We start from the raw sequence: 25232 nt of genomic DNA, 5'->3' as shown, positions 1-25232 counted from the left end.
AGTTTGGCAACGGTGAGCTTTTTTGAGTCTTTTTGTGGAGTGCTTCATGCATGAATCTTTCTGACAGCTACCTGTAATATTTTAGCGGTCAAGTTCACTCCATGTAACCGCCAGTTCATGATAAATATAGATCTACAGGCTGATCAGATAAGAGTCTTTGTCACGGCTTTGTCTATTATTATTCAGCTGGTAGGGCAGCACGGCTTGTCTAATGTTGTCTTTCAACGTGCTTCCACTGTTTGATTACTTCCGGAAAAGAAAGTAATCTATTCCATCACCACTTAAAGAAACACACCACTTACTTTTTGCTTGGCGTGACTTTAAAAACAAGAAATGCTCTCATTGATATAATTTGAAAGCTGCAGATCAACTTTGAAGCCAGGGTTCCTTAGACTCCTCTGGTATTGCTATGCAGGAATGCATGTAAGAGTGTCTGGCACAAAGGGTGAACAGAATGACTGGAAATAAGTTTGGTAAGTGAGTGACCATGAGGCAACTCTTTTCAAAGACAGAAGCATTTGTGCACTTTGCCTTTATGATATCCAGCAGTGTACAATGGCATTAAGTTTAAGATCCTTCAAAAGAAGCTGTCGACTATCTGAATGAATTGGTTTAGAAATAACATAAATGACACATCGTATTCCACCGTAGATCTGAGATTGACGAGAGAGCAAAGTAATTTAAAGTTTTAGAAACCTTCGGAGGGCTTTAAATTAGATCTTCAAAAACCAGCCTTTGCATTATAATCTATAAAGGAGCGGAGTTAACCTTTTGAGTAAAGTATGTCTGGATGCAGTTGTGGTATATGTGTATATTATCTGCTCTAATATACTGTTGAGATAGAATCACAGCCCAAACTGCTAATGAAATATTTGAATCAGAATTGATGGATCTTCTGTTAAAATGTTTTTATTTTTGCTGTTAATGAGAAAATTCTGTTGTTTTTGCAAGGCTCCTAAAGTTATAAAGTTACCTTGAAAAGTACAGTGTGATTGGTAATGTGTGTTTTAAGCTGTTGGCAGGGACTGTCACGCATTTAGTGGAGGCTTTTTGTTGCTGCTTCACGTTGAACTAACTGTTGTAATATGGGTCTGTCATGATTCTGTCTAGTTCTTCGTTTGTCCACAAAGAAGATTATAGAAGTTACTACAAAGTTACTGTCACTGCACACAACCACCTGATGCACTAATCTGTGAAATCTTCTCTCGTCTTCTCTCCTGCAGCTTTCTGAAAATGTCATCAAACGCATGAGGGAACCCGATGCTCCTCCAAAACAAAAACCTGCTCCCGCTTCACCACCACCACCTCCTCCTCCACCACCGACCATCCCTCCTTCCCTCCTGCGACCAGTGCCTCCTCTCTTTGATCCGATTACCTCCATGCCTCCTCCCCCTCCTCCTCCTCCTCTGGTAGAACCTGTTGCACCACCACCACCTCCTCCTCCACCATCTCCTCCTCAACCTCCTGCAGAACAGGTAGCAGCACCCACCATTATTGAGATGGTGCTTCCAGCTTCAGCACCACCAGCTACCGCTGACGCCGCTCCTGCTTTTGAGCCTGTAGCAGCTCCTTTTGCTCCTGCTGCTGCTGCTGAGATTGTATCTTTGTCAGCTTCTCCCCCTGCTCCTGCTCCCTCTGCTCCACCTGTGGTTGAAGTGATCCCTCCACCTGCTCCCCTTGTAATCGAACCTTCCCCTCCTTCCATAAATCAGTCCATTGCTTCTCCTCCTCCTCCTCCTCCTCCGATAATTGAACCCATTGCTCCTTCTCATGCGATTGAACCTGTTGCTTCTTCAGCTGTGGCTGAACCCATGCTGCCTCCTCCCGATCCCGTCAAGAGCGAACCAATCATCTCTCATCTGCTTCCCGAATCAGAACCACTGTCCTCCCTTCCTGTTCATGAGCCCGTCACCAGCTTGGCATCCCAACCTGAGCTATTTGCCGCACCTCCCCTGCCTGAGTTTACTGCTCCTTCTGAACCAGTTGCACCTCCTCCTCAGTCTACAGTTGACCCAGTATCACCTGATCCCGTCCCCGAGCCAGCGCCAGTCCCTGAGTCGAGTCCAGTTGCGCCACCTGCTGCTGCTCCTGCGGGTATGTTTTTATTTTCGCGTTCGATGAAAGCTGTTTAGAAACAGCTTTTCCTGCTTGACCAGTGTTCAATTCAATAGTTAACATCAGAATAAGTTGTTTGGCAGTTTGGCACTGGAGATTTTGGATCATTAATCCAACTTGCTGCTGCTTCTGCTCATGTTCCTTACAGCTCTGGCACAATTCACAACTACTTCTAATGGCAGAAGATTTATTGCTGGTTTTTGCCTCAACTTATCAACCCAATAAGAGTGCAGTTACTTTTTATCCCCAGTTTATTATAATTATATTGTGGTTGTCTCGTGTGTTCAAATTAAGTTATAAAACAGAGTAAGTTCCACTTTAGCTGTTGAAATTCAGTCCTTGCTTGTTCTTATAAATCTTCACACGTCTCACTACCTGTGAGAACGGCCACATTCTCATTCTCAGAACTTCCACTTACTTTTTGCCAGATTTGTTCAGGTGAGGTTTTTGACCTCCGAAACTTGTGTATCAACTTGTCTTTTTTCACTCTCACCACAGACAAGACCGAGTGCTTATTTATGAGGAGCAAAGAAAAGAATTGTTCTTTGAAATGGCTCATTTATCCTCAAATGCACGGGGCACTTTCTCAGTATCGTGGTTAATTACAAGGCAAATGTTACGAAACTGTGCAAGGATTTATTTTAAGTTCAGCTACATAGAATTTTAATTATGTTTACTGTGGGGTGTTTACTATAAGACACCTTAAGCCTTTTGTCTCCCGACTCTTCATGCAGATTGTAATTAGTCTTCATTTAAAAAAAAGGGCCGACAGTAGCCACGGTCCTAATATGATTCATTGGCATCTTGGAACTGTTAATGAAATGATAAATTCTTTCCTGTTGTATTATTAATACATTCATGCTTTAATTAGTGGTCCTCATTTCTGCCTTGTCATTGCTCAGCTCAAGCTGTCATAACCATTTTTCCTGTTTATAGCTTGTAAGTTTTCTACATATTGAGGGAGCCTTGGTTTGTGTTTTCTCAAGCATGGATATTTTTACTTTGACTAAGTTTATTCGTATTTAATTGAGCCATTATGTAAAAGCGGTGACTCTTTAAACCATATCAAACCCATAGAGAAGTATCGCCTAACTTCAGTTTGTCTGCAAAACAGTGATTTCTGTTTTATTTAGTGTCTATAGATTACTATTACTTTTATCAGTCTCTACTGGGCTGAAGCCGTTAGGGGTTGTCCACCTGCATGTCTGTCTTTTCATTTGTTCGTTCTTTATATCAAGATATTTAATACATGCTTTGCATGAATGACAGAGTCTTAAGATTTGGCACACTTTGTTGGTCTGAAAAAGTCAAGTTTAGTTGGAAAATGCTGGCGGCCGCAGTGATATACGACATTAGATTCCTTCATGTGAAGTTTGTCTTTTGGCTGCTTCGCTCCAGGGTCGTGTCCAGTTCATGAGCTACATGTTTGACGAGTGTTACTCCTGACACAACTACTAATGGGTGTCAAAAGCAACTTTCTATTCTGGAGCTTTCTGCTCCGCCTCTTTGCCATTAAGGCTGAGTTATGCTTCTTTGTCGATGCAGAGGGCAGTCCATTGCCTTGACGCCGCCGTTTACTTTTCCAAGGTTTGCATCTAGGTTGTATGTGCCATGAAGTAATGCTCGGGAGCGTCGGGTTTCTGAAGGATCTGTGGAAAAAAAATGCAACTTGTTGGTCGAGTGTTTACCTTTTGGTATGAGACCGTGCTTCACAGCACGCTTGGCAGCATTAGAGCATTTACAATTTGATTTAAATGGAATTTGTCACAAATCGCAGTACCGGAAATGATGTCGTAGAGGCGACCAATCACCTGTGGTCTGCAGTGCTTCTCCGTGGTGTTACACATTGTCGGAGGTTCACATCACCTCCATCAGTCTACGAAGACATAACAGTCTTTATCGTCTTCGCCGACTGCCGCAGGCATATTGCGAGTTTTGGTATTTGTTGAGAAGGTTTTGTTGGACAGACATTGCTGTGGTATTCTAATCATTGGCACCATCACGGCGACACTTTGGTGAATGCTTGGCATTATAAACGTTCAATTTTTCCCCTTGGGAGTAATGAGACGAGCCATGAGCTCAAAAACAACCAGTTCCAGACTCACCAATGTCCTCGGATGTATGATGAGGTAACAATTGTTGTCGAACGTCAACATTTATGTAGTTATTATCGACAGTAAGTCCATTTTGGATTTTCATCCCATTTTCTCTGTCGTTTCCTTTCAATGTACCAAACGTGCACCGTCTCTCTTTTCCAAAGAAAAGTTAGACGCCTATTGTCTTTTTAGCGTGGGTGCATGTCTGCATCTTGTGAACTATCCGGCAGAGGACATCTGAATGTGAGCTGTTCATTAAACAGTCCAGAGTGGACCGTGGGCGCAGGTTCTTCATAAGGTGGTATCCAGGGTGTGGGCAGGCTTCCCCATCCTTGACTGTGCTCAATCAGCGGGGTAATTAAAATAGGCCAACTTATGCCACGCCACACTGACTCCAGTGATTAAAACGACACCTCCGCAGTTTCACACAACAAACCTCCAGGACTCATTAACAGAAGGGGCTGGTGTCTGTGTGTCACATTTTATTTTTCCCACAGGGCTTCCTCGATGTAACTCGACTTTTATGCATGCCGTTTACCTTTCTGTTTGAGGACACAAGCGTGACTGTGCAGTATTGCAACTCTGCTCCCGGATGAATCAGAAAAGAGCAGTACGCCATGTCTGCCAAGTTATTCAGCGGTTATATCCTCAACTTTCGGGTGTTCATTCAATTCTTGCCTTTGTCGATAAAGCAGTGGTGTCCAACATAAGGCCTGTGGGCCAAAATAGTTTTATAAGAGCATCTAATCCGGCCCACCAAACCAACAAGGAAATTGTAAAAATTTGCCAGTTACCTTGTTGCCATGCAACAGTGTGTTTGTAAAAACATGCATATTGTGACAGCTATAGAAGTTTTTTTTGAACATATCACTGTAATTTACGCCAGATGTTATCATTCATGTAGGATTTATGTTGCGAGCGAAGTCATTTTTCACAGTGATTATTAGTTATTTTGAAAATTACAAAGTTTTCATCATGTATGCACTTGGAAGTAAAACTTCAAAATTTTAATTTCAATCAGATTAAGTTGGATAAATATAATTTAATACTAAAAAGAAATTGAGTATAGAGGTTAGTACTTTCCTCTCAGTGAGAACTCTCAGGGTTCAAGCTGTGTGTATGTGTTTTCTCCTGGTACTGCTCCCGCTCCCCGTGAGCCCAAGCTGGAAGAAACTGCATAGGAGATGGATTGATGTGTGAAGATTTTTGAAAGATTGATGAAATGGCCAAAAAAAAGTTCTCCTGGAACAAAATGATTTATGCAGATTGGTCTGCTCCAAATGTAGCAATAAGTGCATTTCCTTCATTTATTTTTTTTTAAGATGAATTAACCTTCAGCGTAAAGGAAATGTCAAGGTTGCAGGAGAATTTCTCCCATTTTAATATGAAAACGTGGGATTTTGCTCCGGGTGACATGGGTAAGCAAAGATATCAACTTTAATATGGCAAAAAAAAACAAAAAACTGCTGAGTCTGCAAAATGATAAACTTATTTTTGAAGAGAAATCCCCAATTTTCATAGGTAATATACTGCAGTTCTGCTCACAGATCTGTAAGTGTTCATGCACCGCCGTTGCATGTATGGCATTGTCATGTAAATAAATTCGAATATCATCATTACCACAAATGGTACTTCATTGTATTAGAAATCATATTGCAATTATTACAACCTTCTCAGCTTGGCACACCTCCAATTGTCTTACAACTGAGATGAAAGTGTGCCTGTTTACAAAAAAAAAAAAGTTTTCCATGATAAGGGAGATGCTGAGTGAGCACTTTCAGGTTTTCACACTTTGGGAGCTGGTTTAATATATTTGTTGCTTCGCTCTCAGAAAAATGCCAGCTTTATGTGGACAGAATATTGAGCCGGTATGAGTCTGCATTTCTGCAGCTAAACCATTAAGGCCTAAATAAGCTCCATTTAGATATGTAGATTAATATGAGTTTCACAAATTATAATGCATCACAAGTGGTGTATTGGTCCGTGGAGAAGCGAGTGTACGCTTGATTTTTGCCTTTTTGCTCATGACAATGTTTAGAAACTATTAACAGAAATCATCTGAAGCTTCTTTATGCTGAAGCCTGGGCGTCATTGATGTGCTTGTATCCGAGCACACATTCTTCATGTTTGCCTCAAGGATGGTCATTTCTGTTGTCTTCTTGCACATGAGCTGTACTGCAGAAAACTGCCCCCTACGGGTCATCGGTGGTATTACTCAGTTTGCTCTCTGGAAACAAACCAAATTGTGCACATGGTGAAGAGGCTGGGCTTCGGTGTCAGTTTGATATTATTTACTCAGATGCCGTGATCCCACCCAAGTCAAGTTTCCATTTAACTAGAAAGAGAAACAGTTTTTTGAGCATTTAAAAAAAAAAATATATATATATTTCTTCCGAGGAACATCCCTGATAAAGACCAATGATGGCTACGAAGCTGGTGAAGCACTTAGACTTTTCAATGAAGCATCTTCAGATATGCTCGACAAAAACACTCATACAGTGAGTATTACTGTGAGGCCACTGCATGGGGTTTAATTCATCTTCATGTTGAATTAAGTTACTGCCTCATTGTTTGTGCTGATTAGTTTTCAGATTAAAAGATAAATATAACAATATCTCACTTAATTTCGTAACAGGCGTGGAGTTTACTTAGCGCCGCTCCGATGAGAATCCGCCTGCTGCCTTCCACAGCCAAACACAATGTGCATGAAAGATTACAGATTTACTGATGCGTCTCATCTTTAAGTGGTTAGCTATGTATGCAAGACCTAAACTCTCTGGTAATTTGTTATTTCTCCTATTTCTTTCCATCGTCTTTGTTCTTTGAGCTGGGGAACACTAATACAACATTTTTAGAAGAGGAAAAGGTCTTTTGGGACCAATTAAAATCTTTTTTTTTTTTTTTTTTTGCCTACAGTGTGAGTCAATGTGTGACTTGGCTGCACTTGTATAGTAGCTTCACACTTTATTTTTGCTTAATCATGACAGCTTTCATTACGTCGCAGTTATGCGATGGACTCCTGCCAGGTTTCAGACCTTTAATATATCGAGAAAAACCATAATGTTTTGACTTTTAGTGAGGCATTTTGAATATCTCCTCCATGCAAGGTCACCCCACTGCTTAATGGGTATCAAACTCACCGGGTATCATAAAAAAAAAAAAAAAAAGATATGACAAAATTCAGCTCGGAAGATTGATCAAGCTTTCTCCTTTTTTAAGAAAAAAAAAAATGGTATGGTGAATGTGAATCTCATTAAAAAAAAATGTTGCAAAGTTCAGCCCAATTCTCGAAGGGTGCGACCTTAATGAGGCGGACATTGATTATGTGTGTCCACGAGAGTCGGGGTATCGAGTGAGGCTCTCTCAGCAGGGCGGCTGTCTCTAAATCGTGGCCCGAGTCGGTATGTGTGCTGATTACGCCATAGTCAAGGTTGAACCTCCTACACCTTCTCCAATGTGCTATAAATATTCATATGCCGGAGCCCACACACGGCTCTGGACTAATAGCCTGCTTAAAGATGTCTCCCAGGTGCCACAGAGTGGGAGAATGGGGAAACGGGAGACAAAGGAACTCGACGGTAGTCATGTGGGTGATAATTTATGCGTGTGAACGGCGAGCCCGTGTAGAATCTAGCTCTCGCTCCTTTCAGAAACTTTGCCTATTGTTTTGTGAAAAAGACCAGTTGGGTTTGACTCCATGATGTGAGATTGCATTAACGGGGACGAGTGTGAATGAAGGAGAAAATCGGATCATCGGGGTGGCACCTGCCTGCCTGCCAGGGCGGGAAGCTCGCTCTTCATTTCTTGGTATTTGTACATAGTGAAAGGTGTGTGGCGTCTTGGCTGAGCGCGAGTTGGAAACGTGAGGAAGTAGTAATGTTACAGATTATGCCCTCCACGCGGGTCCTGGGGTTAATGAAACTTCTGATGAGAAACACAATTTGCCTTCGTCTATTATCTCCACTGCCTCGCCGCTCCCCCCCCCCCCCCCCATCTTCGGGTTTTCCACAGGGTTTAGCGATTGGTGGAGAAAGGAAAAGGAAGGGGACACGTCTAAAAAGATGATGAGTTTTTAATCTTTTTAACATTTACATGTCCTACTCAGGATTGACACCAGCTCTGTCGATCGGGAATTGTCTCTGACCCTCCCCAGCCTCCCTCAAGGACCCCAGACAGTGTTTATCATATCAGAACCTGTTCTCCGGCTGACCCCGCAGGCCCGCCAGCAATCTGAAGCCTCTCCCGGCGGGGCTCGAGAGGACGTGTGATAAATGATGAGTTGTTAAAGCTTGTCTATACTTAGAGGACTTAAAACATGTATTCTTTTTAAATGCTTTTCACAGCTCTCTATTGGAAGGCTGGAGCATGACAATGCGATGGCTGCCTTCGTGTTGACTTTCGCCTCGAGCACGTGTTTGGATTTGCTCAGCAATTATTTGCTAAAATCAAGCGAAATGTCTTTTACATAATGCCTTTGACTGTTTTTTTGTTTTCTGAAATACAACTGTGCTCGACAAGTGGTCCGTTCTCCTGATGTTAACAGTAATATCATCAATAGCTGAGTGAACAATGAAGTGACCAATGGAAAGCTTCTGTTGCAATTCGGCCGTCTGTTTAGTGTTTCTATATATTTAGTTTATTTTTTTTATTTTTTTTAACTACTGTGGATCTTTCTGCACATGCAGGAGTAGATGGACACGAGCAACAATAGCAGCCTTCAGAGTGTCATGACTCCCAGTCCATGTTCTCCTTGAACTTGGTAGTTTTATTGTTGAGTCGCCTGTAATTCTTCTCCGTGTGCATTTGTGTGTGGTTTCATTACGATAACGCCTTTACATTGACCAACATGTTACAGTTGGCAATGAAAAATGTTCATGAAAGTTGAGATAAAAAGCGGAATGAAATCTAAAATAAAGCAATTAGAAGAACTGCGCATACAAGTATATCGCATTTTTAATTTAGAGCCACATGATGTCATTCAAGGATCGAGCTCGCCAAATATAACAAGCTTTTTAATGGAATTCGTGGCTGCTTTTGTTGTTGTTACAGTATTAATATAATATAACTAGACACTGTCTGAACTCTGGTAAATCTGATATTGATTGGCGATGTGGGGTGCTGGAGCTGATCCCAGCTGACTGTTTGACTTGGTGTCAAATCACCAGGAAACATCAAATCCATGTTTTTTCCACTGTGGCGGTTAACCAGGGTACGAAGACTAAAAAAAGAACCCACGAGTGCACAGGAAAAACATGCAGCACAGAAGGGCCTCCCAATCAGACTTGGAGCTTTTTCAGCTGTCTGAACGTCTCGGCGTGACTTTCGTTCCCTAATGCGTTCTCATTTACCGGATGTAAAGCAGCGTCATTACTTGTTACTTGACAGACAATCTTATTTCAGACCCACAGGTTGTCTTTTCTCCGGCGGAGCTTAACAGAGTTGTAATTAGAGCCTCTCCTCCCGCGAGATCAATGGCGCTCCTAAGTGCAATCAAACGTGATGGATATTATTTTCTCACGCCCTGGACAGTATGTGACAGATGTCTCTGACAGTTGACAAGTTTTTGCTGCATAGTGCCTCCTCAAAGACAATCACCGCCTCTCTCCGTTTTCTGCCCTGTCACACCGAACCTCCCACCACCTGACGCTTCTTCATTCTCTTTACTCCACCAAACACTCGTACCGTGGGCTGTTGTGTGTCATTTGCTGCAGGAGAGAAAACTTTATACTTCTTCTTTTTTCCCATGAACCTGTCGCCAGGTTGGTGGATTATTTTATTTTTTCTTTGACTGTGTGTAGGTGGGTTTGACTGTAACTATCTCTTAAGCGCAAATTGTTATTATTAGTATTAGTAAAAGGCAGAAAACCTAATAGAGATTTATGAATTCATCACACCACTTGCAACAAGTACGGCAATGCCCATGTGATGGCGGGGAATTAGTTAACAGATTACTCCACTGTAGATTTGATGATAATCTTGCGAGATTATCTGATAATGTTCGTGATGTTTAGTTTAATTAATAGGTGCTTCACTTCCACAATTAGTCTCGTTTGCCACTGTGTCATTTGATAAATGGGTTTGAATTGAATTGGTGAAATGAGTGCATCTTTATTTCAGTGGGTGCAGAGAAAGAAAGCACTAAGGCCGACGCGAGCACTGCTTAAGGAAATCCATTGGACTGAAATTTAAAATAAAGAAAAGAAATGTTGCCACACGTTTTGTTAATTAAGGATTTGTTTCACACACAGGCTGTAACAGGCGTAGAGGTTTTGGGCCAAATGACAGTCAAAACATTAATTAGACTGTTGCATTTTAATCTTAAATTGGGGTTTCTGCTTTTAGACGGTTAGCTTTTCTTTACTCGGAACAATGAAGCTCATGCAGATAGAGCGCAGTTGAATCCCAAGGGTATGTTATTAAAAAAAAAAAAAAAAGAATTCATATTGAAGTGAATGCAGCAAGTTGAAGAAGTGTTTGTATGTAAATGCTTCCAGTTATTACGGATATTGAAAGGGCGGCATTAAGGAGTCTAGACACGACTCTCGCCACATTTTGGAGTTAAGGAGGGACAGATGTGAATTGGTGTTGCAGTAATCCCAAAACGCCACGGCCTCTTAAAGCTAGGGAGTTAAAAAAAAAAAAAAAAAACGCATGACAGCGCAATACAGTTTAACTTCAGAATTATTTCCAGTGTTTGTATTTGTTCTCCCTCCCCAAGCTCGGTAAAGAATGGTTTTGCATATTATGAGTCCTTTCTCTTTCTTCTAGCGTTAATCTGATTTAGCTGGAATTAGGTTTCCGTGGCCTGCTGTTACCACATGTTACCAGGTAATGAAAGACGCTGACAAAGAGGATTATCCCATCTAACTAATGCAGTGGGAGCGTAATCTTGACAGAGTCAGACGCTTCCCTCCCATCACCGCAGTGTCGCAGCACACCGCATGGCACTTCTGTGTTCAGAGCACGTTCCGGCCCGGTCGCCGGCTGGCATCTTTACTTTCATGCTTAATTACCCGCCACGATAGAGCGGCAAAGACACGGAGTCGTACACGTATGGCGTCCCTGACATGAATGCATGTGGACAGAGGTGCTAGTGTGCTGCGGGTTTCAGGTTAGAGGATGTGTGTACTCCAATGTGTACTGCATACTGTGACCTTAGGCTGTGTGTACTCGTCAGTCCTTATTGTTTTTGACACCCACACACATACATTTATTCACTCATGATTCCAGAGAGTGATGTCTTCATTATGGATCTGAAGTGATGGTATCTGTTCATTCCTCCGTCCATCACCTGTATTGCCTTATATATTTCGCAGTTGTGAGGTGCTGGAGCTGATCTCTATCACAGGGCAAACAGAGGCAGACGATCGCACACATACATCCACATATATAGATGGTTTGAAGACGCCAATTGGCCTCAAATGTATGTCATAACTGAAGTTGTACTTTTCGTCTGTGTTGAAAATGGTGGAGGTGAAACTTGATCTGAAAAATCTGAAATCTTTTCCGATGTTAAAATTCTGCCACATGCATTAGTGAGGCCATGCTTTTGAAGTGAAATCGAAAAACTTTCATTGAGTTTTGGGGGTCCATTTACACAACCATGGTGCTCGGAGCCTCTAAAAATGTAAGGTTTCAAAATCTGCTCTCAAGGTGGAACTTTTTGAAAATGTCAGACTCTTGTGTAAGCAGGGAAAAGGCAACTTTTCTGAAACGCTGCTGCTGCGCATGCGCACCACGGTCTTTGTAAATAGTTTTTCTGCACATACATGAGTACATGGACAATAACAACAATGGTGGCCTTCAGAGTGTCATGACTCCCAGTTCATATTCTCCTGGGACTTGGTAGTTTTATAGTTGAGAGCCACTGTAAGAACAATCTCACTTCATTGTCTGTTCGAACAAATGTTTGTGTACTCGCCATTGTTAATATTTCTAGCATATTTTTATCTGTGCATATGTGTGTGGTTTCATTCCAAAATCAGCCAGCAACACCCACTAGTGGCCCAGCATGAACACTACATGGTTTTTTCTCAAACTTTGTTCTGCTTCTTTTTGTCCCCCAGTGGATGAAGAGGCCCTGAGGAAGAAGATCACAGACGAGCTGCATAAAGACTTGGCGCAAGAGCGGGCCAAAGCAGAGGAGGACCTGCAAGCCTGGTAAGATGCGAGCACACACAGTGGGAGGCATAACTTGAAATGAGAAAATAGCTTTTGTTTAAAGCCTGGTAGCCTTGGTGATGCAAAGGACCTTCTTCTTGTCGAGGTGAATGGCTTTGCTAAAATGCGGTTTCCGTTTCCACCAGCATACTGTGTCCCCTCCCCTTTGCTCTCCTCGTTTCTGATCACGGCAGGTTCAGCGGAGGTGCTACACTAGTGTCAATTGCTGTTACGGATTTTTATATGAAGCCGGAGACATTTTCAGATGTGACCGTTTCACACTTTCATTAATAGTCAAAAAGGTCAGCACCAGTCTTTCCGATCCCCACTGTTTCCAATTTACCTCTCTTCCGAAGTACATCAGCACTTTCTTCCTCCTCCTCCTTTCTGCATCTCCTCCTCTTCTCCTGCTCTCCTCAGATCAATTAATCATGTCTGAGAAGGAAGGACGCTATGCTGAGATAATTTCCTGGGTGTTGAGGGGTGATCCATTAGCCCTGCCTGATGAAGAAACGCACTCTTCATGTGAGGAGGGCTTTATTCCATTCTTGCTCCTCGTCTCTCCCGTCCTCCTTCCGTCTTTTTTGTCCCAAAGTAGCAGGTGTACATGCCATAATGCCAGATAATGGTGTTGCTCCCTCGCCTTTAATAGGCCTGCATGATCTCCAGCAGTCCCTGCTGAATGAACAGCTTTGATGAGCCACTAAAGCAGCGCTTGCACTGTAAAATAAGAGAACGTTCCTCAGTCCAGGAGGAGGTGATGTTAGCCTAGCGATTAGCCTGTTTTAAGGCCTTTTTTCTCCCAAGATGAGAGAAATTAAGAAGTGGTTTTGAGAAATCGTTTGTCTATTGATTTTTTCTTGCTATTTTTTTTTGTTGTTGTATTTATTTATTTTTTTTAATGTAACTGCTTCCTGCAGCTTACTTATTGATGTCTGTTCACAAAAGTAAGTGCTTCAAAATTGCGCCCTCCTTGCAATTAACTGAAATCATGGCGGCTTTCAAGCGCTGGGTTTTTTGTTTGTGCTTGGCATGGGTTGTGTTTTCACTTAAAAAAGACTTAACAGAACATGAAATGGTAAATAAGCAATCATCAGTTAACCAGCACTTGTTTGTGTTTTGGAGCGTCGACGCAGATTAATATCAGTTTCTATTCATGTGGTTGTTTGTTGTTGTGTATTTCTTTCTTCTTATTTACTTGTCATGCATGTGTGCTGATATTGGCTGTATGATGGGCGGTTTGGTTGGTAGTGATATGTACAGCAAGGCTTTTAATTGTGTAATAAGACCTAAAAGGTGTCTGTCAATAGTGGGTGGAAATTCTGTCAACATGCCAGAAGCAAAAACGCTTTCAAAACGTTGACTACATAACCCAAGAAACCATTTTTTAGCAGTCTGACTTAACTCATTACATCCTAATGTAATCAGACTATAAATCAGTGCTGAAAGGACAGGCATATCTGCTTTAAGCAACAAAACACATATTTTCGCTCCATTTTTTAGTAGGGAAGAGACACGTGCACATGTATCATGTATGTCACAAGCACTACTTGTCGTCTTTGTCTCGACTTGCTGCAATATCATTTGACAGTATCTGCTAATACTCATCATTTGGTCTCTGTGTCCAATAAACTGTGTGTTTAACTTACCTGATGCTCGGGACTACAGTATGAAACCAATACATACCCGAGTTGGAGATAAAGGCTTAAGTATGCTGTTATCTTATTTTAATTTGCAGGATTACCTTTTTTTGGTCACAAAGGAGGAAAAGTACCTTTGAGATCTTATAGAATCTGTCCAAAGAGAGAACTGTATGAAGTCTTATACAGAAAGGAAAAATAGAAAAGGCTTGATCTTTATGGACTTAGAGGCGTTCTTCGGATCATCTCTCCCTTCCTACCTGCCCCAATTGAACTTTCCTATTAATTAGTTTTTACTAGAAAAACAAGGAAATGAGTGCTTTCTTTGAGTAGATGGTAAGAACATACTTGTTCCCTCATCTTTAAAGAAATAATCAATGTTTTCTTTAACATTTTTACAATTTTCTGGGTGGTGTGGTGGGCCGGAGTGGAGCCTCTTGCGAGCCAGTTTTGACTTATGTCTGACACCCCTGGTGGTGATGAACATCCATATGTCATATTTATATTTAAAGCTGTTGAAAAGCACTGCACGGATCCAAAATAGCCAATTCTAACTTTGACGTTCCCCAAATGTGAAAAATGACCTAATGGATTCTCTTAGAGATTGGAAATACACTTCAAGTTACCTTGATTTTACGTGTTGAAAAAGTTACCTTTCTATTTTTATATACTAAATATTACACATGTAATATTCTTATATGAACAGTGTATATGTTCGAACACTTTCCGACAATTTTCCAAAGTACCTTCCTGTGTAGAATGATTATTTGAATATGTTTGCTGTAATGTCATCCAGTTACAACTGTTGATTTGGGAGAAACATGAAGCACTGAGACTTACCACATACAGTATGTTACTTATGTCACTTCCCACTGTGTAGAGCAACAATTCCAATTTTTTGTAATGCTGAATTCAGACAAACCACAGTGAAAGTGGCCTTGGCAGAGTTGGAAGGCTCAACAAATTGACCACATCAATTTTGCTGCAAATGTGGGCACATGAAATAGTTTTTTTTGCATGTAAGAGTATATCAAAGCAGAGCTTATAAGCCTCTACACTTGTTATGGCATCCTGCAGGAGAAACTGCTGCACAGCATGAATGCAGGGAAATGAAAGAATGTGCTCACACCCGAGAGAAAAGGCAAATACACACAAAATCGCAGAGGCCAAACTCTCAAGTTTGCCTTCAACAGGCACATTTTATATCATAACTTCAAGCACATTTTCAGATTTAGATCACATTTGTTGTTGCAGTAAAAACATCTAATGATGTTTGAAACTGTAGGATCCATCGTTGCAATGAACTTTAAGGTAAAGGGGTAAAGTACGCAGTCCGAGGGAGTTTAAATATTGTCGGTGTTACGCCGTAACTCTTCCCACCTCGAGAGATTTGCATGTTGTTGCTCTGGTAGCAGTGAAGGTAAAGGCTCTGAGCTCTGAGCTCATTTGGCTGCAGCCTAAACTAATTTGTAGCAGCGTGCGGGCGGAGGCAGCGGCTTTGCCTGTGCCGCTTCTCGGCGAGGCATCAGAGCAGATCGACACCAAAAAAATAAATAAAAGAGTGACGAGGGTGAGAGAACTTCAACATCAACCTGTCTCTCCCTCGTCGACGCAACTCGAACTGTATCGCTGTTTGATCCAGTTTTTCACTTTGTGATATTTTCTCAGCCTTTCCCTCACCCCGCTTTCCCCATCCTGTGTCTGTTTTTCTCATTTCGCATGTTTCTCCGCAACCTTTTTAGCTTCCTTTCCGATCTTGCACTTGCATTGTTATCGTCCACCTTGGTCATGCCCCGTTCCCCTCATCTTCGTCCACTCTCCCTTCTCATGCAAGTGTTTGAAAGGCCAACGTGTAGCGCTCAAAGGTTAGCTTTCGGGAAACTTCTGCCTGTTTTTTTTTGTTTTGTTTTGTTTTGTTTTTTTCCAGCACGTACTGAACCAGTCTTGGTTTGTGCAATATAATTGCATGTCAGCCTTTTGAGTGAGAACACTGACCTTCTCTCGAAGCTTCTGCTTTCCCTCCCTGTTGACCAGCCCTCCTGTTAAATTCTTTATTGCTCCCAGATCACATGCAGACAGTCTGGCTTCTCGATTTTATTTTTTTTTTTAACGTTTTGTTTATTTTTATCTGTTCGCTTCACATCAAAATAGTACGTGTGCTAAACTACACACACAGAGGAGAAGAACAGGCAAACAAAATAAAAATAAAGTTCCTGGATCTAACTCAATTTATCCAGAGCTGCGTTTGCAGAGTTGTGATTTTCTCTTAAAAAATGTTTTTATCCGATTCAGCAACATTGGGTATCTCTGATCAGATTTTCTCTCTGCAGGACTTTGCTGATTCATGTTTATGATATTTTAACTCTGACTACTGTGAAAACAACCTACTCCCCTGTGACTTGAGCGCCAGTAATAATAATAATGGTGGTAATAATACTGTTGTTGTTATAAGCGTCATAATGGCAGCAGTAATTGCAACAATGAATATGACATTAGCTGAAATCATTATTATAATCATAACATTTGTACTTTGAAAATGAGTTTAGAGTGCCAATGAAAAATACTCAATTAAAATACAGAACCGTTAAAGAATCGCAACAAGTTAATGGAGCCACTAAACATCGAGCAATATAGCAGCGACTGTGAAGTCTTCAAGACGAGGAATGAGCAAGATTAGTCCACTGAGTGATTAAACACAAAAAAATATGAGATTAAACCAATTAGTTTTTGGGTTTTTTTTAGTGTACAGTTCTACTTAAACTGTCATGAAGCTGCACGACACTAGTCGGGGCTACAGAGCCGAGAGACTCTGTTTAACAGGACTTTCATCCAGAAAATTAAAATAAATAAGTCTCTTATAATCACTCTGCTGGAGGCAGTGTTGAAACTGCAATCCTGCCTTTAACAGTGATAACAGCCACATTCAAGCCAATTTGAAATGGTTTACCTGGAGACGCTGTGATTCCAACGACTCTCGAGAAAATAGCACAGTTTGTCACAAAAATGCCCGTGCAAGATGTCCTTCCACTGAACTCTGTTGAACTTAAAAACTTCAGGATGTTGAAGGAGTCCAGTAATATCTACCAGGCATGTGTGGCAGCCACCTACTCCACATGTAGTACTACCCGTGCAATTGTACCACAAGAGCAGCAACTACTTGACAGAAAGATATAATATAATGCCCAACAAAAAAACTGTAGAGTCTTTAGCTGCCTGTTGAACAGTCCACAGATTCGGCTGGCGGTCGATGTGCAGGGTAACATTAGTTGTTAGGATAATAAAGACACGTCTTAAGACCAGTAATTGGAAATGGAAAAAGGTTGGTTGTCGGGTGTATTCTGCCTGGCCTCTTTACCTCCCGTTCTTTCCATCTTTGTGTCTTGGTTCTCTGTCTGACATGTGACGTCGTCATTTTAGTTTTTCACTACCGGCTAGAATAAATGTAATGTTCCACGAAGCATCATATTCCATCCGATGGCTCTTGCCTCTTGTAAACTGAGTCATATTGTTGTGAAACTGCTCCCATCCTCAATTTATAAGGCCATTCCAGGTGTAACAGTCATTGAACTGTAAATACTCCAGTTTTTCTCGGTGCTGCTGACCTGTTCAGTACAACGGTTATGTTTATTGACTCCATCCAGTCTTCTGGCAAATCGGTAGAGTCACTTTAATGGGGTTCATTTGGAATATGTTATGCTTCAACTCTGTATTCCACATTACTAGGCAATGATCTTAGACAAAGAAAAGAGTGACGAATCAGTCCAAGTGCTTCAAGCTTGTGGGTTTGTTATGTTCTTTTTACAGAAAACTACTTGACTGTTATGTTTAGGCATGTATCTCTTCATAGTTAGGAAGAAGTAAAAAAATGAATAAAAAAGAGGCTTGTAAGTCATTTCTTGCCATTTTGGGGCTCCATTAAATTATTATTCTCTGTGCACGCGTCTTTGTTTCTCATAAAATTTAACACTGTCACCGCATTTCATTGCCTTTACAGTCAGGTGTGGTGTGTGCGTGTGTTTTATGTGCGAGTGCAATGTGTGTCAGCGAGAGTGCAAAGCCCCATAAAATATTCATGGCCAGCATTCTGCGACATTATTCCCAACATCAATATTGCATTGGGCCTTTAAATGCTTTTGTTTCAAGGCACTTGGGTCAAGACTTGCGCTGCTGTGCAGGTCTGTCAGAATCCGTCGCACGTCACTTTATTGAGACGCATCTCGTACAGATGACGGGTAGACAACGAGAAGCATTAATGAGGGAGGAGCTGAAGAGAGACGGATAGTGTCTGAGGGTCATCGAACCGGGGAAAAGAAGAAGGGAGACGTCAGTTTGTCACTCTTTTTTCTTTTAAATATCTGTGCAAGGGTAATCATGTTTACCTGTAGAATGCTCGATGATGGATTTAGCTTTTGCCGTGTTGACCGCTGCAGCCCACAAAGCTCACCGCGACTACAGTCGCTTAGCGTTAACTTGCAGCCTTTTCAAATGCTCGACCTATACATTTTTCATAGACTGCCACAGATCTAATCTTTTCCAGTTTTAAAAATAGTGTCCTGCGAGAACTGAAGCACGTCTGTCCAAGGTCACCTCCGGAAAATAGTGAGTTGCTTCTCTGGGAAAGGCCGGCGGAGTTCGACCCACTTGCACTCCGCTCCTCTTCGAATTAATGATACCCCGCTGGTTCTGCCTTTCCGTTCGGCTCAAGCCGATGAACAACCAAAACACAGGTTGCCCGGCGAGGGATTTTCTCTCTTTCTGGCTTGTTGCAGGTCAAACATCTTCCACTTATGAATCAAAGACATGATATTTTTTCTCTTTCGCTCAGCCAAAGGTGCTGTCGCTTTCTACGCCGCGTCTGACTCCGCCATCCTCGACCTCAAAGCTCCCCTTCCCCTCCGAGTGCCAATCTCCTGCACTCGAATGAAAAATGCGTCCAATATCCTAGAGACAGGGCAATAATGACTGGAAAGCAATAGAGGTGAAGCAGACAGATAGCATCCAGCTAGTGATAGCGGTCTTTGCTTGGGTTAGCACTTGTGAGGAAGTCAGCCGCAAGACTTTTTTGCAAGGCGATGTATTTTACCCCCAACGTCCACAGTGTACGTTTGTGTTCACCTATTGTACCGTCGGGGTTACCAGAACATTTTTATTTCGTTAATATAATCTCACTTTCATACATATATAATATAACGTTGATGAAAAATACCTTAAAAAGCTTCATTGCTGCCATGGTGTTTTTCCCTTTAACTAATAACGCCAGTTCACAAAAGGAGCATTTTTTTAATGTATTTCATAACTTTATTGGCCGTATTGCACTGATTAAATATTTATCTCAAGCTGTATTTCTTCTGGTAGTTTGGATCAGTGATTCACAAACTTTATTTAATAATGTTGGCAATTTAAAAAGCGTAAACCCAGACCAAAACAAAGAATGAAGAAATATAAGATCCAGCAGTTTAATGCAGAAATAAAGGAACGTATGATTAGTTCAATGAATGATTTAAAACATGAATGAAAGGTTTAATGCTAGGATGTTTGAATGGAAAAAGAAAACCTATAGTTTAATTCATGGATGAATGGATTTATGTTTTAATAACTGGCTGAAGGAAGAAATGTCTGGTTTAATGGATGAATGAATCATTAAATGCACGATTGAATATATGAATCTAAATATTGTATAAACAATATGCCACCAGCACTCTCTCGGTAACACTTGACTTTAGAAATACTGAGGTGTTACATTTCGAATGTCTAAAATTCACTTTCTTAAGTCGCGGATTACTTGTAGTGGAGTGCATATCTTTAAGTTTCACATCTAGCTTTTCAGATATTTGCATTTTGTGATTTGATTCTGTGAGACACGCGCTGAAATTGAGGATCCAAATCTCATAAACCACATTTGGATTTACATTTATATCTGTTATCTTTCTAACATATGATCTTCTTGCATAATGTAAATGAGTTTTCCCCTAAAAGTGGGAAAAGTCACACTATGGATGAAAGGTTTTTATTTATTTATTTATTTTTAAAACAGATTTGTGGAAGAACATGAAGCACCCCCTTTTTGGGGAACGTGTTTAAATCGACAACTACATCTCATAAAGTTTTCTTCCGCTGCTTTTTTTCTGGCTCGGGTAAGAATCGTCATCTTTTCCTCCAAGAAATCTTGACTGCGGTCCGAACACTTTTAGCAATAGTCAAAGCTCCTTGAGTAAAGGTAGCTTAGGTGCATTAGCAGAGCAGGGAGGGAGGCGTGGATCGTGGGGGAAATGGTGAATGTAAAAGGCCATTAGGAGGCTCTCTGCGTGTCCGTGTGTGTGTGTGTGTGTGTGTGTGTGAGAGAGAGAGAGAGAGAGAGTGAGCGAGCTGGAGCCTGATGATGGATGGAGTGTGCTGACGTGTGCAGCCCAGTGGACTGTGAGACTGGACATGGCTGGTCTCTCTCCGTCTCCCTCCATCTCTTTCTCCCACTCTCTGCCTCGCTCCCTCTTTGCTTCACTTCCTCAGGGCCAAACATGTCATGTTGCCACCTCTCTCTCTCTCTCTCTCTCTCTCTCTCTCTCTCTCTCTCTCTCCATCTAATCTCACTCTCCCCTGCTCTCTGACATTTAGTGGTGTTGCAGGGCAGACGGCAGCTTTAAGACATCAGGCATACTTTTATTAGACCGACCAGTCATCTGCTCAAAGCCAGTGGCACAGGCTGGTGATCAGTTAGACTGGCCTGTCCATCATTATTCATTAGTGTCATTATTTCAGGTAGATTCACAGGTGACTGACTTGTGAAATTGACTTTTAAAAATAGAATAAAAGATGAAACCCCATCTGCAGGATCTGCAGGAGCTTCTAACATCAAGAAAAACCGAGCCCCGTGTAGCTGTAAATGCAGGATGATGCATTTAAATGAGCATGATTAGCAATGCACAAACCTGATGAGGCCGTAAATGATTAAACTTAATAGATGAATGAGTTATTTTGATGAATTTTGAAAGTGGATTCCCTGTTTTTTTATTGTAAGCATATAAATACTTGCTTCAGACGTGTTTTTCCCTAGATGATGAATTTGAATGTGAAGGGCTTCTTGTGTTGAAACAGTTTCGCTTCACTGGGAAAAGCACCAGTTAACACTCCCAGTCACTCTGGGATATCCTCCTCCACGTGCCAGAGGTGCCTTCCGGGGCTTTCTCCGGGCAGACGTTTTATTAAGATCCTCACCATTCAGCCTGTCATAATCCGCAGCGACACGCGCTCTGTGTTGATTTTACCTTGCCACGACTGTTTGATTCCTTGCAGAGGAAGACTTTCAGGGTTTCAGGGATGTTCGTCCTTATTCAATCAAGCACACTGTCACTGAGTAGGGAGTGCGTTGCTAGGCAACTATGAGAACCCATGACAGGGTTCAAATGGCGGTCCTGTGTCTGCAGAGCGCCTCCGTCAGAAGCACTATGATTCTTATTTTCAGTTGAATGCCAGTGTTTATCTGCTCAAATTGATAGTCAAATTACTCCTCGGTGTAATTATGTGGATTTGATATAAAGGGTTTGTGTCACTTGTTACTTTGATTTCAACTTGTTTTCTGCCTTAATTTTCAGTGTTGCACTCTCTGTTTTCCCCAAGCCAAGAATGTGCAAATGGGTAGATCTGACATTAGAATAGAAATCAATGTACAAGTATATTGGCCTATGTCTATGCTTCATTAGGACTGTAATTGCATTTCTGACCTTTCAGTTCTTTTGGGAAACATAAACGTGAGTGGTCCTATAAACACCAAAGACTCCGAGAGAGAACGTTTGCTGGCAGTGAGAAATGTTGGTGTTGCTTCTTCGCAGGCTGGAGGCGGAGAAGGTTCGGGCCTCCACGCAGGCTCACACCGAGGCACGGTCCCAGGTCCAGGGCGAAGTGTCCAGGATCCTCTCTGTGGAACGGGCAGTGGCTGAAGAGAGCCTCCAGCAGGCCATCATCAGAGAGAGGATCGCTACTGAGGATGAGAAGATCCGTGCTCAGCTATTTGTAAGTCCTTCTATGAAGTTCTGAGGTTACAAAGCAGATGATATCACCCGAGGCCTATTTCACCCATTGAACCGTTTCACCCACTAACATTCAGCTGGGACACTTCAGCTTTTTTTGTGTGCTTCAGTGTGCAACTCGACAGAGAAAGGTCTTTTGAGATGCACGTTCTTCCTGTGCTTGCTGAGCTTCCCTGGAATATATTGCAGTTTAACTTTGATTCATCCACGTCATCCACCCTCCGTTAGATGCGTGTGAAAGGTTGACGGCTTCTCATGGAAGTGATGAAAGCAATTTTACTGTTATTTTTTTTAATAATAGGAGTTTGACTCTTGAGTATAAAGATAAGGAGTTGACGGGTGACATCTAATATCTCACAGTGGCAGACGAAGCTCTTAAAGGTACAGAGGACTGTCTGTTTGGAAAAAAAAATAAAATAAAATGGAGGCGGGTGCTTTTACGCTGTAGAGTAGGGTTACAGAATATTACTGAAATGTATCATTACTTCACAATATCAACATTTGCAATATACATTTTGCAAAAGAATGAGTGAAGTGCAATTAATCGTAAATTTCCATGCACTATACATTCAGCCTCTACATGTAAGAAATATTCAGCCCACTGAAATCAAAATGAAAACAAAATGCGAAACTCTTGTGTCTGGTTAAAAGAGAAATGGCACAGTTAACAGAAATACTTATGTACAGTATATCTATTGCCAAGATCACAATACTGGACATTATCATTTATCACAAGCATAACTGATATCGTGCCCGACTGTGCAGATAAGTACTGATATAGTTGTGTCTCTCAAAAGAATGTAACATGGTTGGAGCTCCCTGTGCTTTGTGAGCGAGGGGAACATTTTTGTTTAACTATTGACTCGTTCGAATATTTGGAAATGGAGAATTTCACCACCTGAGTGTTGTTGAAGAGTAGGCCTACTTTTATGAACGTTTCTGACTTGTTTTCGACTCGGTTTTGAAAACCACAAACAAATGTTTTTTTTAATATATGTTGAAAATAAAATAATGTTGGAAGGTGTACAAATGGCCAAGATTAGAATGTATTTAAGAACTTTGAGTTGAAAAAAGTCAAGTTGATTCATCACAATCACCACATGGTGCTTGTGTCCTGTAAAGTGTGCTCTCGTCACTGATTTGTAATTTTGATTAATTTCTTATATTTTTCATGGAATCACCTGCACCCTAAAGGGTTAACCATCTAACTAACTTTCAAGTGAGAACCCACAGAGGAGAGCAGATTTTGTTATTTATGTTTTTAACAAGAATGCGACTCCTATTTGATGTTCACACATTCCCGCTCGAGGACCATTGGCTGCTATCAGCAGTGCATGAGGGGCCCGGTGACAAATGTCAGCGCCATAAATGTCTGAGCATCACGGATATTTAGAGAATTGCCTTGACTTTTTACACCAAGTCCTCGAGAAATATACACACACTCATGTCTTCATTTACATTACATAAACTCAGAGGCCAGTTAAAGTTCACTTCAAACACACAGTCGTACAGTAAGTAAACATCGCTGTGATTTATACGTTCTTGTCTACGTTGAAATCTCCGCCTGTTCGCCCCGCTGTTGTAATGAAATATACCTTCATTTTGGTCAGCCGGCGTCTTTATTTGCAGTAAATTGCCCTTGTAAACATTCTCAGATGAGCGTTCTTTGCCACACACACCAGCGCATGCACACGGGTAGTGTATTGTTTTCAAAAAGGAAACACATCTTCCCTGGAGTGTGGTTGCTGTTTACAAACCTCTGCTATTGATTATATAGCTCATTTCACACGCTCATCGCCGTAATAGAAAAATGAATCTTTTTTTTTTTTTTTTGGAGCGCGAGAGGGAAGAGTGTTGACGTGATTCCTCGCCGCAGGACAAGTCTATGAGGGATCCCTCATTTGGAACGACGCTCAGATCGAAAGAAAAAAGGTGATGAGAGAGAGAGAGAGACGGATGGCAAGGGTGGGAGACACATTATGTTTTTGGTTTTTTTCCCCCTTCGGCATCTGTGAAGAAAACTGTTTCAGTCATGGGTTTTTCTGTAATTTAATTTCCGCTATTTTTCATATGCAGGGGAGCAGGACAGATGACGGCAGGAAGGGCAACAGAGTCACACCTGTTTTTTACATGTTCTATACGAAGCAGCGCAGCGGGTGGCGTGTCTTACCGAGCTGTCAGAAGACAGAGTCCTTGTGCAGATCTTTTGCCGGCAACCTCCTAATGTACTAACTTCAGGGTGGAAGTACTCAAAGAGAACTTTTCTTCCCAAAAGCAATGAAACTATCGCTTGTAGCCCCAAGGCTAACCCTGGGCCATTAGCAGCCTTTGAAACTGCAGACAGAAAATGCCGCAGTAGTTTTGCATTCAGTGACAGACTGAGCAGGCAGTTATATAGAGTCTTTGTTTCTCTTTGTCTGTAGTTCATATTTTCAGCATAAATTCACCAGATAAGTTCTTCTCTCCCTCTAGTTTGTCTCCTTGAAGTCGTCACAGTGCAGTCGCGGCAGAAGAGTCGTGGTCAGAGGGTTGTGCCATTTTAAAAAGTCGTGTGCCCGTGTGTGTCTCTGTGATAATTCCTTCCATTTGAGCATTCTTTTGGAGTGCCGGAGTTTTAATAGAATCCGACGGGTTATCAGCGGAGGCGCAGCGCCGCTCGTGCCACTCATGTAATTGTCAAGTCAGACGCTTCCGCGGAGCCAATGTTCTTTTCAACTGGAAATGGACTTTTGCGCTTTAAAAGACATCCTCTCACCCAAGACGTCTCCCGCCCATTGTCATTTCGCTCGGTGTTTGTCAAACTCCCGGGTTGTCTGCTGGCCACAGTGAACTCAACTTTGAAAACATGTTTCATTTGTGGACACGCGAACCCGCCTCTCGCCTTCCTGCACCGTCCGTCCCTCCCTCCGTCCATCCCTCCCTCCGTCCCTCTGTCCCTCCGTCCGTCCGTCCCTCCGTCAAGTCACTTTATCCAACAGGACAGACAGCCACACACATTCACACGTACTGAGAGTTTAAAGTAAGGGTGTCAACATAAAGCCCATTGTCCAAAACCAGCCCCTAAGAGGCTCTAATCTGACACGCCAAACCACCAGGCAAATGGTAGGAAATTTGAAGACGGTTTTCTCAAAAGAAGCAGACATGACACGACACCGACACCCGAGCTGAGATATCCGCGATGTTGCCATGAAAGATAG

The 25232-nt window shown here is 41.8% G+C and overlaps 1 protein-coding gene across 4 annotated transcripts in view; it reads left to right on the top strand.

The window, feature by feature from the left end:
- The window catches only part of chchd3a (coiled-coil-helix-coiled-coil-helix domain containing 3a), a 74188-nt gene that overhangs the window by 472 nt on the left and 48484 nt on the right, over positions 1-25232 (top strand). For 2 of the 4 annotated variants that reach the window (XM_080492359.1, XM_080492358.1), the window contains exons 2-5: positions 1224-1475; positions 2001-2094; positions 12278-12371; positions 21838-22018. In XM_080492359.1, the coding sequence (XP_080348485.1) occupies positions 1224-1475; positions 2001-2094; positions 12278-12371; positions 21838-22018 (621 nt within the window). Of the gene's footprint in view, positions 1-1223; positions 2095-12277; positions 12372-21837; positions 22019-25232 lie in introns of all 4 variants that reach the window. The other 2 variants (XM_080492357.1, XM_080492356.1) reach the window with 1 other exon arrangement.

Source organism: Lipophrys pholis (assembly GCF_963383615.2).
Source record: "Lipophrys pholis genome assembly, chromosome: 22".
NCBI lineage: Eukaryota > Metazoa > Chordata > Actinopteri > Blenniiformes > Blenniidae > Lipophrys > Lipophrys pholis.
Note: the sequence above shows the minus strand (reverse complement) of the source record. Positions and strands in the feature narration are given on the sequence as shown.